Source organism: Nesoenas mayeri (assembly GCF_963082525.1).
Source record: "Nesoenas mayeri genome assembly, chromosome: 2".
In the NCBI taxonomy this organism is placed as follows: Eukaryota; Metazoa; Chordata; class Aves; order Columbiformes; family Columbidae; genus Nesoenas; species Nesoenas mayeri.
In genome coordinates, this window is record NC_137543.1 from 28,542,588 (window position 1) to 28,560,491 (window position 17,904).

Here is a 17,904-nt window from a genome sequence, read left to right on the forward strand (position 1 = left end):
GCTACAGGCATTACACACATTGTTTTCCCTTAAAGATAGGACTACCTATTTTGACACAGTAAAATAGATTTTCATTCAACCCAAGATGCAGATTTTTGTGCGGCTTGTTACTCTTAACTACCCTATCACGATCTCACTCTCTTTGAACTTTGCCAGCGCTGGGTTTGGATTTTCTTCCGAGCCGCGGAATGAACAAATCCCTCGGGGACACCTAATGACTGTGCGATGATCCTTTTTCATCAAAGGCTCTGATTCGGCAAACTCCATCTCTTCGCCTTAGTCCCTGTCCAACCACTTCACTCCGCCGCTGACACGACGTGCTCCTCCCTCGCCGCGGTCCCTCTCGGCGATGCCAAGAGAGGTTTCACGGCAGCACGGCCAAGCAGTTGGGCTGGCTCCGCTGAGCCGGACCGCACCGAGGCTGGGACGAGCCGTGCGCCCCCGGCCCCGCGGTGGCGACAGGGGTCCGCCGAGGCCGAGACACCCGCCCCGCCAGGCATCGCACCGCCCCGCCCGGCACGACACGGCGGCCGCTCCCGCAGACCGCGCTGGGCAGGCGCTTCACGGCCGCTTAACGTGAGCGGCGAGCGCACCCCCACCCCACCGGTCTTGCGCCAACCCTTCCCGGCGCACAGGGCGGGCAGGGAAGCTGGGCCCGGGCGGTGCAGCCGGTAACCCGCGGGCATCCGCCCTACCCCGAACGCACCGCGCCCCGAGGGAGCGGGGAAAGGCTCGGGGCGTTCAGGTCGCTCCGGACTCTCCTGAGGGGGGCAGGGCCGCCCTGACGGCGGACTTGGCGCTTGTGCGGCTGCTTCGGTACGTTGGCGTGAGGTAGGGCCGAGCGCTCCTGCTGTGCGGCCGTCCACCGACAGCCACTCAGCGGCAGCGACTCGGCTGCCGGGCGAGCGGAGCCGCCCGGTTGCGGCGCGGCGGCATCGCCTGGCGGGCCCGTCGCCTTTGGGACGCCTACGGGGCGGGGCTATGTAGATTTCGGCTGAACATTCTGGAGAGGAGGGGAGCGGCGGGGGGAGGGAGGGGGCGCCGAGGCAAGACAGGGCGCCGAGCCGAGCCGAGCCAAGCCAAGCCGAGCCAAGCCAAGCCGAGCTGAGCCGAGCCAAGCCGAGCCGAACCGCCGGGCGGCCAGGCCGGCCTTCCCTGGGAGGAGGGGGAGGAGGCAGGACAGGGGAGGGGAGGAGAGGAGAGGAGGAGGAGGAGGCGGAGGAGGGAGGACACGGGGAGACGGTTGCTGCTGCTGCTGGGCAGAGAGAGGAGTCGTGCAGGAGCTGCGGCTGCAGTCGGACGCCACATTCCCTGCGTACGGGACTGGTGGTGAGGATGAGCGAGAGCTGACCCTGCCGGTGCCGCCGCCTGTGCTGTGAAGTGTCTGCTCCTCCTCCTCCCCTGCTGTGGGTGAACCTGCGCTACGGGCTCTTCACTGACACGGGGGGGAGGCTGGTTTGTTTGTGTATTTGTTTAAGGCAAAGAGGGAGAGAGAAAGAGAGAGATCTTCCATCCACTGAAGCACAGTTCACTATGATCGTACTCGCATTCAGCACTGGAAGCCGGTTGGATTTCGTGTCTCAGTCCAGGGTGTTTTTCTTGCAAACCTTCCTTTGGATTTTATGTGCTACAGTGTGCAAAGCGGAGCAGTATTTCAATGTGGAGGTAAGATCAGCCGTATGCGTGTGCGAGCGTGTGTGCTGCCCCCTCTCCCCCTCTCCCTTTCCCCTCTTCCTTTTTTTTTTTTTTTTTTTTTTTTTTTAATATATCCACCAAATGAAATAGCCAACCAGCCATGTCTTCCAGCAGCCAGGGCATACGTCTGTGTCGGCTTTCTTCCCAGCAGCCGGTAGCGAGCTCCCCTCCCCGAGTTCCCCCGCCTGATGGATGCGTTTCGGCCGGAGATCCCGCTGCCGGCGCCGCCCGCTGCCCTCGCCGGGGGGCCCGGTACCCTCCGGCCGGCACGGAGGAAACCTGAGGCGTGGGGTGGACACGCAGCTCAGGGAAGGGAGGCTCCGTGAATATCTTGGACTTAAGATGCCGCTGTATCGCGGAGTTTCCCTAGCCATTTGTTTGTTTGTTTTTGAAAGACGAATGAATGAATGAATGAATGAGTGTTATGAAGACAGGGGGAAAGGAACTTGAGATTTTGGCACATTTCTTTGTGGTACAGTATTTGACAAAATAAGATCCTTTTCCCAATTAAACATAACAAAATGAGTTGCCAGTAGAAATAGTGAAACAAACGGCATAAAGGTGCAACTACAGCACAAAAGTTAGAGGGTGTGGAGGACCAGGAAACAATTTTTCCAAGTGAAGATTAACATGGGAATACCTAGATGGGGCAAACCCTCAGAGCTCGAAGTCGCAGAATTCAGTGGACATCCATTTCGAGTCACTTTTATATACTCACAGTTTTCCAGTTCAGGGTTTTTAGATAATACTTTTTATTAACTAATGTTCTATTACTGACTTTATAATCTTTGCATATATACTTTTCTCCCTTATTCCCCTCTTGTCACTCCATTTGTTCTGCTGTGAGAACTTTTTCTTAATCTCTTTCAATGGGATATGTCTTTCCCGCTTCCTTTCCCTGCCTGTTCATCTTCTTCATCTTGTTATGTATCTGTTTAATTTATATATGCTCTTTCAACTGGTTTTCTCTTGGGTTCCTGTATTTCTTCACTTTCTTCTGGCTTGCCAGCCCCTCTCCAAACTTTCTGCTGCACCCATACATGACCCTCACTCATTTTTGTTTCTTGTCTGTTTCGTCTCCTGGGTTCCCACAATTCTTTCTCCCAGAGAACTGAAGTCTGTGTCTTTTCCTGTCTCGCACATATGCACTCTTGCTTGTTTAATATGAGCTCTTGTTCTCACTCAGTGACACTCGCTCTTGCTACTGTCTCTGGCAAGACTGCTTCTGCAGATGCTTCTCCATCCCTACACTCCCTCCCTTTTTGTCCAAAGTTGTTACTTGTACTTCTTCTCCCTCTGCCTTATGCAAGATCACCTCAAATGTATAAAAAAATCATGCATTCTTTTCCCGTGTCTGCTTTCATTCTAGTCTTTCCCTCTCTACAGGCTGTTTCTCTTGCTACATGCAATCCTCCACTCAGCTGAACAACACGCCTCTGTAGCTTTTTTCTCTGATTTGTATCTCTCCAGAAAGTATTGGTTTTTTACTCCACCATTAAGATCTCTCCTGATTATAAATTTTTGTATTTTTTTTCTCCATCATCTACGCTCTAGTTACTCTTGTTCATTCCTTATCACTAATGTGCATCTCTGCTTCTGTTTTACTGTAAGCAGGGGCAGGACTCCTCTTCTTACATTTTTATGTGGTGTGTACCATGCTCAAGTCTGGAGTACAGTTATGAGACTTTTGCTGTATAAATATTCAAGTCTCATGCTGAAGTTTTAGCCTTATTTTGCTTGTGTCCTCAGCTGCCTTCTTTACTGATGAGCTACGGAAAGCAGTGTGGAAGAGAGGAAGTTGCTCTCTCGATCCTCTCCAGGCTTCACAGGCTGCCCCCCTGCAGCGTGTAGGGAAGAAATTCCAGTGACAGAACTTTCTCCTCCCACAGTAGTCTGCTTTGCTGGCATCTGGCTCTGCTGGAGAGACGGGCGGCAGATGGAGCTAGTGTGGGAGGAGAAAAAGATTGGTGTAGTCAAGTGGAATATGAACAGGAGGCCAACTCCAGTCAGAAGGAGGTTTTATGAGGAAAGAAGGGAAACACTTTCATTTTTGCCACCTCTTCCATATGGAAAACAGCACATTCTGAGGGCAAAGCCAATATCGGGAGCAAGAAACGCTGTTGGGAAGAATGAAGTCATGTGTGTATGTGATGAGAGCACGTATTTCTCTCTTTTGAAATATGCCATCTCCTGCTCTTCCTCCCAGCCCTTTTGAAATGAAGTGTGCTGTCATATGCCAGCGCTCCCAGTCTCTTTTATATTCAAGTCTTTGAGCCACATATTGCTGGGAGCCAGAAGAGTGTTCCAGGGGAATGACTGTAGTATTCAAGAGCTGTCCTAACGTGGGACTTTTCTTTAGGCCACTGCCTTTGATGACTGTCAGTGACACTGTCCTGGGCTAAATGGACCTGAGATTTTCCCCAGAACAGTCATTGTCTTGTTCACATTGTTTGGATAGCACTGAAAATTCTACTTTCTTTTGGTTGAGAACAGCAAAAGCTAAAAGCATGGGAAATCTGAGGCAAAGGACTTGGCAACAGCATGTATGTATTGTGCTGTACAATCCTCTGTGTCAGCACAAGTGCATAAAACAGTTGTATTTGGTAGTAAATTGTGAAAATATGACAAGTAGTTCTTATGACAATAAGAATAAATATACAAAATAGGGTTAAAGAAAGAAGTGGTGTACATATATTTGAATTAAATGTTACTGAACAAATGCTTAGGATGGTTGGAAAGCAGATTTTTTTTTTTTTATTCTTTCTTGTGTGTAAATAAAGTACAGATGATACCTGTTGAACATTATGAAATGTAGAAATCATTAATTTTCTATTGTTATTTTGTCTCATTTAATCCACATCGCCGATTGATAAGCAAAATCTGTGTAGTAGCATTGGATTTTTATGGTTTGTTTCAATGCAGGTTTGTTAGGGTGTGAACCAGGGTAATTCTTAGGAGATACTACCATAGCTCCAAGATACTAGATAAGAATGTTGTCTTTTTAAATAAAAACACAAAGCTGAAGTTTATAAGCTTCTATGTACATTACTGTTCTTTATAATTTTGTTGTCTCTTGGTAAAATTTCTTTTAACCAAACATCTACGTGGATGAAGTTCTTATGCTTCTTATGATAGCTGAGTTGTCAATCCTGAAATGTATTCATGTATGTAGTATTTCATGTAATAGACGTAGCTAAGTAAGATTTGGATCATGGAGTATGGGTCTCAGGAGGGGCACACTTGCACTCTGAGTCAGTGAAAGCTTTGTGGTAAAGCCGCATGAAGGATGATTGTAAACTGATCGTGTAAGTAATCATGATGAAGTTTAGCATTCACATAGGCTTATGGGTAGGAAGATTTTAGCATTAATTTTCAAAGTTCATTGATTACCAGTGGCATATTTGTGAGACATTTTTTCTGACATCATGAGAAAAACTACGCACTACACCGTTAGTTCTCTTAGTGCTGAACTGTTGGTCTAAAATGATAACATTAATGAGATAGTGCTCCAATGGAAGAATATGTCCATCAATGTGGAGTTTTTCTAGTATTTTCAGCTGTTTCTGTACACTAGCAAAGTGTCCATTGGTGAGATAGTAAACGGAATGATAGTTTAAAAAAGAGTATTATAAATGCAAAATTGAAACAAGCACATACAAGATAGTTTGTTACTAAACAATGACAGAGCAGCCAACTTCCCTCCTGCCCAGGTTCCTCACTGTGGTAATAATCTCTTGTGTTGCTCAAAAGATAACTCCTTTGCATGTTACTGGGAGTGTCTGTAGATGGCATTTCATAAATATAATCCGTACAGACTATATATATATATATTTATATGCTTTCCGAAAACCAATAATGTTGTACTGTTTGAGCTGATATTATACTTTGAGTTTACCTTCTTTTGTTAACTGTTAGTATATGTATATATTTAAGTAAGTATATTTAATTTACTATTTAATATTAAATATAAAAATCGATAAACAATGTCACTATTTTGTTATGGGAAAAATGGTTATTGAAACTAAAATACATTGGTCAGAAGACAGGATCAGCACAAATCTAGAATAAGATTAATATGCGGATCCTAATATTGCCTACTCTTACTCTGCTGGGTATCTGCGTAAAGCCTGTTGAGCAAATATGTGTTAGAATAGCATCTAGTTTCATTGACTGTATCTGTGATATGGTAGACACTAGAGACAAACCATGCTTCATCATCTCTCTCCTCCAGTTCCAGTTATGCTGTATTTTCCTTCTCCTAATGCTAAATATATAGACTTTAATCCCCAGGGGAGATCTTAAAATTACTCTTAGTGTGAGCTGCTCTTTAAAACAATAGTCTGTCTTTCTCCTCCCATTTTCAGAGGTGGGACTGTTAAATTGTGTATTGTGAAACAAAATACAGTGGAATTCAAACTTCAGACAAATGCCATCAGTTTCCTTCATGTTAATAAGTGGCTGAGAACCCCATTGTTTTCATTGTTAATAAACTTTACAATTAGCCTCCAGCTCCTGCTGAATGGTAATGCATGACCTTTTCTTCCATATGGTTTGGGTCTTTTAAGCTTAAAACCAGAGCAGTTTAACTTTTCAGCTTGTAATTGAAAAGAAATAAAGATTTAGGAGGGGAAAAAAAAGTCTCCAGTATCAGCTTTACACACATTGCAACTAGGGGGCTTGGTTGTTAGGTTTGCAAGCACAACACAGTATTTCTATGATTTATTACAATGCAAGCTCAAAACTATGGAGAACCAGTTAAGGTTGTTTTGCTATAAATAGTGCTGTGTCCTCTTAAAGGGGTTCATAGGGTCTTCTGCATTGTTTTTCGTTGCAGTCAGTATGCATGATTCTCAGTTAAACTCTGAATCTTACTCTTGCATAAGGTGTCACCTAAATGAACTGGATTTTTATTAGAACAAGAACTTCAAAGTGAAATTATCAGGATAGAGAGGATTTACTGAATCGGGTGGTGGAGGTGGTTAGTGGGTGAAATATTAGTCAATAAAAATTTACATATAATGTGGTGTATTTCCTGTTTGATTCTTGAGGAAATGCAGATACATGGAAAACCTCCTGTATGGCTTCTGATGAGCACATATATCTAGATAAGGAAAATAATTGGAAAGTTATGTGTGTGGTAGGGAACAGAACACTTTTATGTCCCACAAGGCAAATATTTACTATATAATGATCTGTCACTTGTTTGATATGAGTATCTGTGGAGGCTACTAGTTGTCAAAGTGCATTCTCTGCTGTAATTTAGACAATAATTCCTTTTTATAAAAATTCCAGTAGATCAATTTTCTGCTGCAAAGTATGAGATGTTTTTGTGCTGCTGATGTTGCAGGAAGGTTTATGGATTCTGTTGACTTGTTCAAAGACAGGTTGAAAAGATGGTCCCAGTTTTTATGAGTATGTTAGACCTTAAGTGCAAGACATATTTGTTTATAATTGTACCTCATCTTATTTTCCTATTGCAAATTTTTGCCTGTTTAGTGATTAAGTATTGCAGCTATTAGGGATTCTTAATTCTACTGAAGGAAAGAAATAAAATGGTTAAATAAAGAGATTTATGTAATCTCCCTATGTAGTGCAAGATAAACTTACTAAAACATGTCTTCCTAATGTTTTCTGAAATGACATCTTACTAAAATAAGTACACAATTCATTAACATGCCAAAAAAACCCTGAACAAGCCCAAGGCCTCCTGCTTTCATTATTCAGAAGGCATATTGTAAAACTCCTGCATAACCATTCATTGTTTTTTTCAGAATGCATATACTCTGTTCTTTAACTGGTTTAAGATTTATGCTGCTCTTTGTCAGTTTTATTTGAATCCATCTAAAAGGTCAGTACTTGCTCTAGGTACTTCAGCTCTGCTTATGCACTCGACAAGACTGAGTTGTAAGAGTTTATAAAGATACAATGTGGTATTATATAGATTTAAAAACATTTCAAACTGCATCTGTTTTCAGTATTTTGAAGTCTGTCTCATCCTTCTCCTTTTCTGAATGACAATTTTGTGGAGTTAAACATGGAAGGTTTTGTGCTGATGCTTTTTGAAGATCCTTAAAGTAACAATATAACTTTTAAAAATTGTATCTTAATTACCCTAGTTAAATTGCTTAATGCTTCTTACCTCTCTGTTTCGGATTCCAGTTTCTTGTCTGCTCTGTTTGCTATCCTCAAACTACACTATTGACCATAATCTGAAGGAGCAGGTTGAGTCTGTTTAATTTGTTATCTGTGATATGTCAAATGACAGATTTGATTTCATTTTCTATGAGGAAGACCAGGATTAGTGCTGCAAACATGATTTCAGTTGGCACTGAAATGGATTTGAAAAATAATTATGATTAGAGCTTTATCCTTTAAAGAGAGGTCATGCTATTTGGAACCTTTATTTATTGGTTGCCTGGCAACTGTTCATTCATGTTCCTGCTTATCATCATTCATTATAAGCATCTTTGCTGTACAGTAAGAGCAATTAAGTGGTAACAACTTATTTCTGTGATGAATTAAAATTGACATAAATTACAGAAATAGAAAAAAATATTTCTGTAATTTTACTTATTAACTTAAACTGTTGGTGCAATGTTTCTCTACTTATTAACAGCTGGTTTATACCAGCTGAGGAGTTTTCTGCATTTCAGCTATGATCATAATGTTCCTAGCATACCTTTTGACGTATTACAGCACATAATTGACTTAGAGGCTTGTTCAGGTGTTTTTGTCATGCTTAAAATCTCCTGTTAATTTCAAGATGAAGGCTTCAGGGTGTGAGAAAACTGTTCCCCTGTTGATTTCAGTGTTTAGCATTAGGCAATCCAATCTCAAGTGCTGAGGCTTGAACCTAATGTTGGGAAATGGGTTTAAAATTCTGGGATTGAAACTGCTGCAACAGGGGATGTGCAGCTGAAGCAATGAGCCACAATAGCTCTGTAGAACATTAAAGTCAATGATTTCTCTCTGTAGAACAATAGCAGTTTTTATTACACTGTGAGAAAACATTCATAAAACATATTATTTGACAATTGTTTTGTGACTGTGGATGAAAAATATTTTGTCTTATGTATTAATTCCTAATGGATCTTACAATGATTAACTCTTGTGTGGAATAGCAGTGTAAAATGAGACAGTTGTGCTATGGAGTATTCGTAGATGTCTCTGTACATTGAGAGGAATATTGGAATGAATTCCTTATGGCTGCATCTTAAAAGAACATCCATCACTGTAGGGCCAGGGTGGAAGTAGATTTGTTTCCCTGATTCTACCTGTTGGTAGCAGTGGCTTTGCTTCTGTACCGGATGGCTCAGAGGTTGGGGAAAGAACATTCCCCTAGGACTCATACCCTCCTCTTTGAGCTTCTGCTTACATTAACTTGCATTGACTCTTCATACCAGTCACACAGGGGGACAAAGTAACCGCTGTAAGACAAATCTATATCAATTTTCATCAGTTTTTCCACTCACGTGACGTGTCTGTATTAAATGAATATGCCTTTATGTGTTTTTCCCTTTTATGAAACAATTGATTTTGCAGTTGTTTAAATAATTTGAAAGGAAAATGTAGTCTTCAGTATTCTTTTCCTCATGGTCTTCTAGAGAAACAGTTTTATTTCATCGGTTGTGTTCGCTTTTGCTGACATGTAATCATCTCTCCACTTACAAGGATGAAAAACAGGTTGGCAAGGGGAGACACCTTTTCATAAAATTACCAGCTGAAAGGCAGGTGGACAATTATCAGTTTCTTTCAAACACAGATAGCAAAACAGAAAAACAAGTATCCTTTTCAATGGAAAGGAAGAAGTTTCTTTTAAATGTATCAGTGGATATTTACAAAGTGTACTGAAGAGGAAATTGTTTCCTTTTTGCACGGCATCTGGATCTGAAGGTGATGATCCTGTCATATTCTTTCTTACCTCAAAGGCTGGTTGTGTGATGCTCTTCTAGGAAATTGTTTTGACCCACTGAAAAATGACAGATTATATTTGTCTACATGTCATGGTCTACATGCTGTATAGAATAGTAAAAACACATTTAATGGCAAATAAAATAAATGATCTCTCTTCCACACAGTAATATCTATTGATATTGTTAGAAGTAATAATATTATATTGCTAACTATACAGCTTGACTTTGATCTTGGCAAGTGAGGCTTTTTTTTCCCCCTTACTACTTCTATGTATTAAAAAAAATCAATAACCAAAACACAACAACCCGAGACTGTGTTCTGTTTTTTGATTTTCCTTATTGATTATGAAATGCTGGATTCTAATACTTCTGTCCTTCGTTACTCATACATGGGATGTCAGCTTTGGAAGGGTCTTTATTATGTCTTCCACTGTTGCCTGTATTTTTAAACATGTAAGAGAAAGGAGGCGATGTGAATAAGTGACTGAGACATCGTGCTGGGGGTCTAGAGACCTGGGTTGTATGTCCCGTTCCATCATGAGTCTTCCTGTTGATGACATAGCTTAACAATCTTTGTAACCTGGCTTCCAAAAGTGTGAATTGGCCTAAGTGGAGAGTATTTGCTAACTTTTCCAATATATGTCAAGAACAATAGAAGAGAAGTGGTGTAAAAGAGCCAGGAATGTGTCTTCCTCATTCAACTCAGGACAGTTTCCTTTTTTTCATAAAGTAGTAGAGGTATATCATTATATATAAATACAGCATTTCAACTTTGTCATCTGTGTAATAATTCAAGCAGTGAATATGTTCAAGAGAAAAGTACCAGAGCAGAAAATGTGAAAAACATGTCCACAACACTTCAAACATTGGTGGTCTTTTAGTTTAGTGTGCTTTTTTTTTTTTTTTTCTCTTTATGTAAGTACCAAAACTAATTAGAGAACATTGTCAGGAGGATTACATGAAGGATATAATTAAATGACTGAAGATAGAGTATCACATTATTTTTACCCAAGTATAAAACAAATAGTCTGCTTCAAAATGTATTTAAATAACTGTAAAAGCCTTAAGAAATAAAATGGATTTTGGATCAGACTGTGTTACACAATACAAAAGTAAAAACTATTCATGTTACGTTGTCATTGCAGTACCTAAGTTTCTTCTCTTTTGTTTGAATACTTGTGGATTTTTATGAAATACAATAAAAGATTGGCCTTTCACTGCTCCGGGTATTAATGTTTTTTATTAGACACCACTAACAGGTGAACATGCTGCTAACGTACCCCTGGACCTTAAAAACTTAATCATGGGAGGATGAGGCACCAGGGAAATAAGATATTTGCTATGATGACATGTTTAGTATGGTAGAAGTCAAAACTGAATCTTTTCCTTCCTTCCTTCCTTCCTTCCTTCCTTCCTTCCTTCCTTCCTTCCTTCCTCCCTCCCTCCCTCCCTCCTTCCTCCCTCCCTTCCTCCCTTCCTCCCTTCCTCCCTTCCTTCTCCCTTTCCTTTTTTCCTTACCTTGCTTCTTTCTTTAATATTTCTTGTTTTCATCTATTTTTTTTTTTTTTTAAATAAATCTTTTCTTTCCCCTCAGACCTACAGATCACCACCTGCAGCCAAAGAAAATCATTGGTCATTATTGAAGCATTGAATCAGAAATACTAGAGATGGAAAAGACTATGAAGAACCTATTTCCTTGTCAATGTAGGATTGCTTACTATTGTATAGTTGCTGGAGTTTGGCAAGTCAAGTTTTAAAATCCACAGTGGTGAGACTTCCAAAATTGGAATTGAAAAAAGCTAGTGAAAGTACAGTAGGGAAAACTACAGTGGAATAATTCTTTTCAATAGAGTTTTATTTTGGCTACTGGCAACATTTCGAGGTTGGCTCAGGTTAGACAATTTCTGATAGGAAGTGATGACTGTTCTATAACCCAAGATGATAGCAGCTGTTGATGAGCATGCACTAATTGGTAATTAGGTGTATTTCTTTGACTTTACAGAATGAAAAATACAAGAGGAGCAGAGAGAAATGAAGGATTCATTTAAATTTTCATTCCATTTGAAATCTTTAGTGTAGTTGAAATGCCTGATCACTGCCTGGTTTTAAAAGATACGTTAGATATGTATGGATTCTGATATTGTCTCAGGAAGGCTTGAGTTTATGATTATTTTCTCCAAGTACTATGCCTTGTTGTATTTATGTATTACTACCTAGTGAATAAAATTGGATATTAATAGGAGTTTTATGGATGTCTAGATATTACACTCCAGCAATAAATCTTATTTTTTAATTTCATACCTTAAATCATTAGTGTGGTCACGAACACAGACTTAAAGATGTTCATGACACTGGCACATGTGAGCTATCATAGTGTTCATGCTTTGCAAATTCTGTAACACTTACAAAACAAGGATCTCAAGATATATGTGGGAAGGTTGAGTCTGTTTACTGATATATATCCTGATGATGAGATTTATGCAGGGTGATTTGCATGAGGTATATTTTCTAGCAAGTGTGCAAGCTGCAGGGTTAGACTGGGAAAGGGATTCAGTTTCAGAGAACAGAACTTAAATTTATGTGTACAGATGTGCTGTACATGTTTCCTATGTATTACTAACAGTCTGCTCCCTGAAGTCAAAGAAGCAGAGAGACTAATTCAGCCAGCCACACAGTTAATGTCTGCATCACAGTGAGCTGAATCTTCTTTTTTCTGAATTCTACTGTTAGTATTGACTAGTAGTGTGATGGAATTGCTTCCGTGTAGGCATCCAGCACCATTTAAGGTGCCCTTGGCCAAGATGTGCACAAGGCTGGCAGAAATAACACGGGATGTATGAAAGCTTAATCTTTTTGGGCTAGCAACAGAAAGCCAGGCTGTGTGTCCTGAGTAATCTCAGATAACATTAGATACTTCTGTTTAGGTAACTGAATCCTGTTCCTGGTTTTAAGTGATGGTGGAAGGTGTCAAGACACCTATATCTATGGGGCTTCCACAGGTGGACACTGGCATTCAGGTGTTCCTCTGCAATAGTGGCATTCGTTACACTTGTCTAGGTACCTGATCCTGTTTTGGCCCTGTGGTCCATATTTGCTTGGCCTCTAGATGATGTTCCAGAAAAGCATGGGCCTCCTAAAGGTCCAATGATATATATTTGCTGTCTCTTGGATAATAGAGATAATCTCAGATCACACCAGACACCTGCACTTCTGCCAGAACCAAGAGCAGAACTCCATTTTTATGTACATTTTTAAGTACATTTATCCCTTAGCACAAGACGCTAACACTTTGTTACATCTTTAGATCTCATCTATTTTAAATATTTAATTAGGGGTATAAGGAACACATTTTTCCACTGGCAACAAGACAGTTTTGCTTTCAGCCTTAATGAGACCAGGCTTGGGCCAGTTTAAATCTGTGTAAAAAATATTACTTAACTCACAGCAAATAATTCTGGTACATTTTATAAACAAAGTGCTTCTGACTGTTATTTGATGCCTACCATAAATTATTTTAAAGGCTGTCTTTCCTTCCTAAATATACAAACATCTAAACAGCTATTTGTTGCCGTTGAGGGAAGAGAACAGAATGTTAAGCATTTTTTATAAAAAGTAAGTAATTAGAAAACATATTTTAGAAGAATAAGTTCACTAAATGTCTATTGTCTGATAGACAATCCAATCCCCAAGAAGATAAAAATGAAAATGACATTTTAATAATTTCTTTGGATAAGAGCCCTAGGCCCTCAGGAATAATTAGCTATGCTTTCAAGTACTTTTGTCATGTAATTCTACAGAAATTTACATTTCTATGTTAATACCAGAATTCAGATCTCATCATAGGCAGGTATGCAATTTTATTGATTTATTTACACTACTTGCTTTGGGTCTTCAGAACTGTGAAGTAAACTGGGTCAGAATAAGAGTGTTATTGGCCACCTTATATGTTTGCTTATTATTTCTAAGTCCAAAATTCAAAATACTTGAATATGCTACCTAATGTACTATTTAAATTACTTTTCTGCTATCATATAATTATAAGGAGACTAGATCTGCCGTTGAGTTTTAGGCCTGCATTTGGGAAGGGTGATATATCTGCAATCTTTTATTCCAGAAGAGCTTCCTTTGTAATATTTAGCTCAACTCTATTGTTTTGCACTGACAGGCTCATTTAGAGAAAAAAACAGTATTCTAGTTCCTTTGTGAGTAATCCCATCATTTTTCCTGGCTGCCAAGAGAATTCACTTTTTGTCCTAGCAGTCAGATAAAGATAGCGGCATTGTTCTTCATAGATTAATTGCTTAGATGCCTTTTCCACTGAGATATTAGAGAATTTTTCTCTACATGCAAGATCTTTCTAAGGAGGTGATGCCAGTTTAATTTGGACCAAAAGATTTGGATTCTATAGAAATATATTATTTCTTTAGCTTTGCTCAAAATAAAGTTTCCATTTCATTAGAAGAGTTTTTAAATGTCTTTATGCATATTTCCTTCTCTAAATTTTCAGCAGCAGAGGAAATTATTAATAAGGTGAAACTAAGCTTTAAAAATGTTATAACAATACATTCTGTGATGTTTTGTAAAAGTTATGAGTGACTAAGGACAGGAGAGCCTAAAGCAACTATAGCTTTTCTCATGTTCCAGCTCTAATATGACAGAGAAATACATCATGCCTGTTTGCTTTAGCATGATAGCTAGAAATGGACAGAGTGAGACTTCTAACTTTCATGCCCTACTATGCAAGGGCTTTGTAGATGATAACTTGTTTTTAGAAATAAAATAGCTACACGTGTAGTTGAAAATTGTGTAATGGTGTTTGGCGAAGTATCTAATAAATAAAAAAAATGATATTTTTTTTCTTTGGAACAAAGAATTCGCAGACTTGTTGAAAGAAGTCACAACCTTCAGATTTATGTATAAATGGAGAGTACAAATACACTTTTGCTTCATGCTTTCTTTTTTGGAGCTCATATGCTACTCATGTTTCAGTGGTAAGAAGAAACAATTTATAGACAGGAAGAAGAAGGGAATCCACTCATATTTGATCTATTTTATTTTACATAACTGTTATTTGTACTTATGGACTTATCCTAATAAGAAGCCTGTGTCTAGTGGTCTTGATTGGAAAACTTTGCTGACCTTCTGACTGCAAGGAATTGGTCAGATTGTGCCATTAATTTCATTGAGATTTTACTCAAAGCTGTTTGAAAAGCACTGAATTGCCAAACATTTTAATTGAGTAAATTAGGAGTATGTATATATTAAATATGTAAGATAAATATTGGTGTGGAAATCAATAGGCTTAACCTGTACAAAAGGGATAAAATTGATACAAAAATAAGTGGAGATACACTATCTGTGCGTAAACTGAATCTCATAGTTAGAAGAAGTTTAAAAACATTAGAGAAGTGGTATTCTTGAACCACTTTTCCTAAATAATAGTAGGGGTGTGATGTAAGGGAGAAAAATTTAACTTGTTTTGAGATAGGGTCTAACTATTTAATGAGTGTGCGTACATAGTGTAACTTCTCTCATCAGCAGTAATGGACTAGATTCCTTCCTTGTCCTGTATCCTCAGTCTTAACAGTAATTTTCCTGATTCACTAACGCTGATGGCTCTGCTGACAGCTGTTGACTGTAATGTTTATCCTTCTGCATTAGATTGTCTACCTTAAAAACTCTATAGTTATTTTATTAGACCAAAAATGTGGTCTATATTGCATCAGTTGTGGTCTCTGCTTCATTGCTTTTTGTCACACCATGTGTGAAAGTCTGTTTCTCTAATAGCACTTATTGCTGACAGTTGTGAATAAGGCCAGCGAAATCAAACAGACTGGTTTGAAAATCATAAAAAGGCTTTTGCAATATTTTTGATTGTCTTCTGCATTGGGGCTTTTGAGTTCATATGGGTTCACTTTTTTTTTTTTTTTCCCCCTGAAATGAGGCCGAGAAATTCACAATTAAAGAAGAAACTGAATATTTTCATTATATCTAGTAAGCCAAGTCTTCAGGAAACATACCAAATGTTTAAGATAAAACCTCTCTAGCACTAGACACAGTGCTCACTTCATACCTCTTTTCAGTTTTGATTGTCTTCAGAGTTGCATTTGTCGCTATTTTTGCTGCTGTTAGAAGTTACCACTTCGAAAGGTCAAAGTACTTCTAACTGTTGATGAACACTGTTTTTCACTCCATGATGACTACTAACCTTACACAATTTGCATAACACTGTTAAACTGTGTAAGCATGGCTGGCTGGGTGGCCTTGTGCATCACTGTTTGCTTGACCGTGGGAGAAGCCTCAGTATTGATTCTACACCTTAGCCACTGATTGCAGCAGCAGGGACTGGGTAGTTGTCCAGAAATTTAGCTTTTATTTTCACAGGTGCCTCAATTTCTCTAATAGGAGAAGAAAAGCACAGACTACTGCTTTTAAACTAAGTTTGTGATTTTGTCCTCTTAACTTGGTATTTTGTAGCATCTCTGAGAGACAGAGTTGTAGTGAGGTAGGACCTGTGTTCTAGAATTTTAAGATTAGACCTCCAAAAGCAGTATGTTAAAATACCATTATCTTTATAACAGATACTTTTAGCCCTAAGCTATCAGTAACTTGTGAACTAAGGAGTTTAATTTAGATAATAGTATGGAAATAATAAAAATGATTTCTTGTATCAGTATTTAGATAATATAAATCATCCCTCCTCCCATGTAATCTGATGCTTTTTCTCTCTCTTTTTATATTATTTTGTTGTTTTATTTTGTTTGATTGAGATACATGAAATTGAAGAAGACAGGAGTGCTTAGTAGCTGACTGCTTAGATAATATTTTCTTGAGAAAAATGGCAGTCATTGGTACATATTCAATGGATATTGATTGGAGAGGGGATGACACAAGATGTCAGACAGTTGTCTGACTAACAATATAAATTTAAACTTCAGAATTCCCACAGTGATTGGCTTGATACATGAGTCAGGAGTTGAAAATCAGAGGATGGCCTTTGGAAGACCTGGCAGTAAGGATTCTGCTTGTTCAAGAATACAAATAGGGACTTCAACATTAATTTAACTATATATGTCTATTATGGGGGGTATTTTAAATCAGCCACCACATTTATTTCCTGTGATTCAGAAAATGTTTCTTGGGTAAAAAGGAGACAGCAAGTCTTAAATTTCAAAGTAAGAGCTAAACAGAAACACACTCTTACATGTCAGTGGATGGTGTGGCTCTTGATTTTGAAAGAACAGAGGAGATAATCCCTTCAGGCATTGCTCTTTACTTGTGTTAGTAGAGTTAGATTCAGCTTTTGAGGTGTAGTCCCACAAAGGGTCACTATCTAAAAATAGTGGAATGAATATAACTCATTATGTCCAGGTCACGTGTAAAGCCCTAATCACATTAATGTTGGAGACAAAAAAGCATTTGAAATGCAGTCCCAGATGAACGTAAAATGCCTGTCTTATGTAAGATGAAGCAGAGTCTGTACAAGAAGTTATCCCTTGAGTTCACAGTGAGTTTCAAGTTACACTGCATGGGTTTATGCTGAATGAACACAATATTGGAAGATTTTTGAAAGAGAGATCTGATGTAATACATTCAAATAAAACAGGTTTTGCAGGTTTTCTGGAGAGTTCTATGTAAAAGTGCCAATATAGTTTAAACTTCTGAATTACAGACCTAATGGAAACTGATACAAGTATTCAGTATCTTTAGTTATGTTGAGAAATTTCCAGCACAGATGGTAAATGGAAAAGGTTTGGATAAACTTTCATATCATGTGGAACTTCTGTCTTTGACACCTGTTGATTTGCTTGACAGAAGATGCCAAACTCATGATGAGATAACTTGCAGGAGTTACATCACAAGATAACACAGCATGTTTCCAAGAGTATAAAATTTAGTGTTAGATGTTAGACTAACTCTGTCTATATGGGTAAGCTAAGCAATGCCAGAGAAGTCTTAAGGCACTGAACTCACCTGTCTATGCAGTTAAATTGTTTCAGGTGTGATTTCAGGATGGACCACCTAGCACTTTTACTAATCAGGGACTGCCTCCTGAAGGGTTTGAATTCAGGCACCTGTGTGTTTAACAGCATAGAGGGGAGTTGTTGTGCCCATAATTTTTTTCTGCTGAAGAATAGTCTCAGGCACATTTAATTTAGATATGAATAGTATTTTTTTGAGTGTTCTTTAATGAACTGATCCTGATTTGTCCCTCTTGGTGATTCATTCTGTTCAAATGAGATGTGAAGGGGAAAGGTTCAGAACCTCTGTATCCTTTTTACCATTTGTTGCAGTT

The 17,904-nt window shown here is 39.1% G+C and overlaps 1 protein-coding gene across 1 annotated transcript in view; it reads left to right on the forward strand.

Moving 5' to 3' along the window:
- Positions 1-1,466: 1,466 nt before the first annotated feature.
- Positions 1,467-17,904, forward strand: part of MMP16 (matrix metallopeptidase 16) — a gene marked incomplete at its 3' end in the record, with an annotated part of 175,011 nt that continues 158,573 nt past the window's right edge. Inside the window, exon 1 of the mRNA XM_080339404.1 lies at positions 1,467-1,665. Within this exon, the coding sequence (XP_080195530.1) occupies positions 1,534-1,665 (132 nt within the window). The 5' untranslated portion in view covers positions 1,467-1,533. The remainder of the gene's footprint in view (positions 1,666-17,904) is intronic.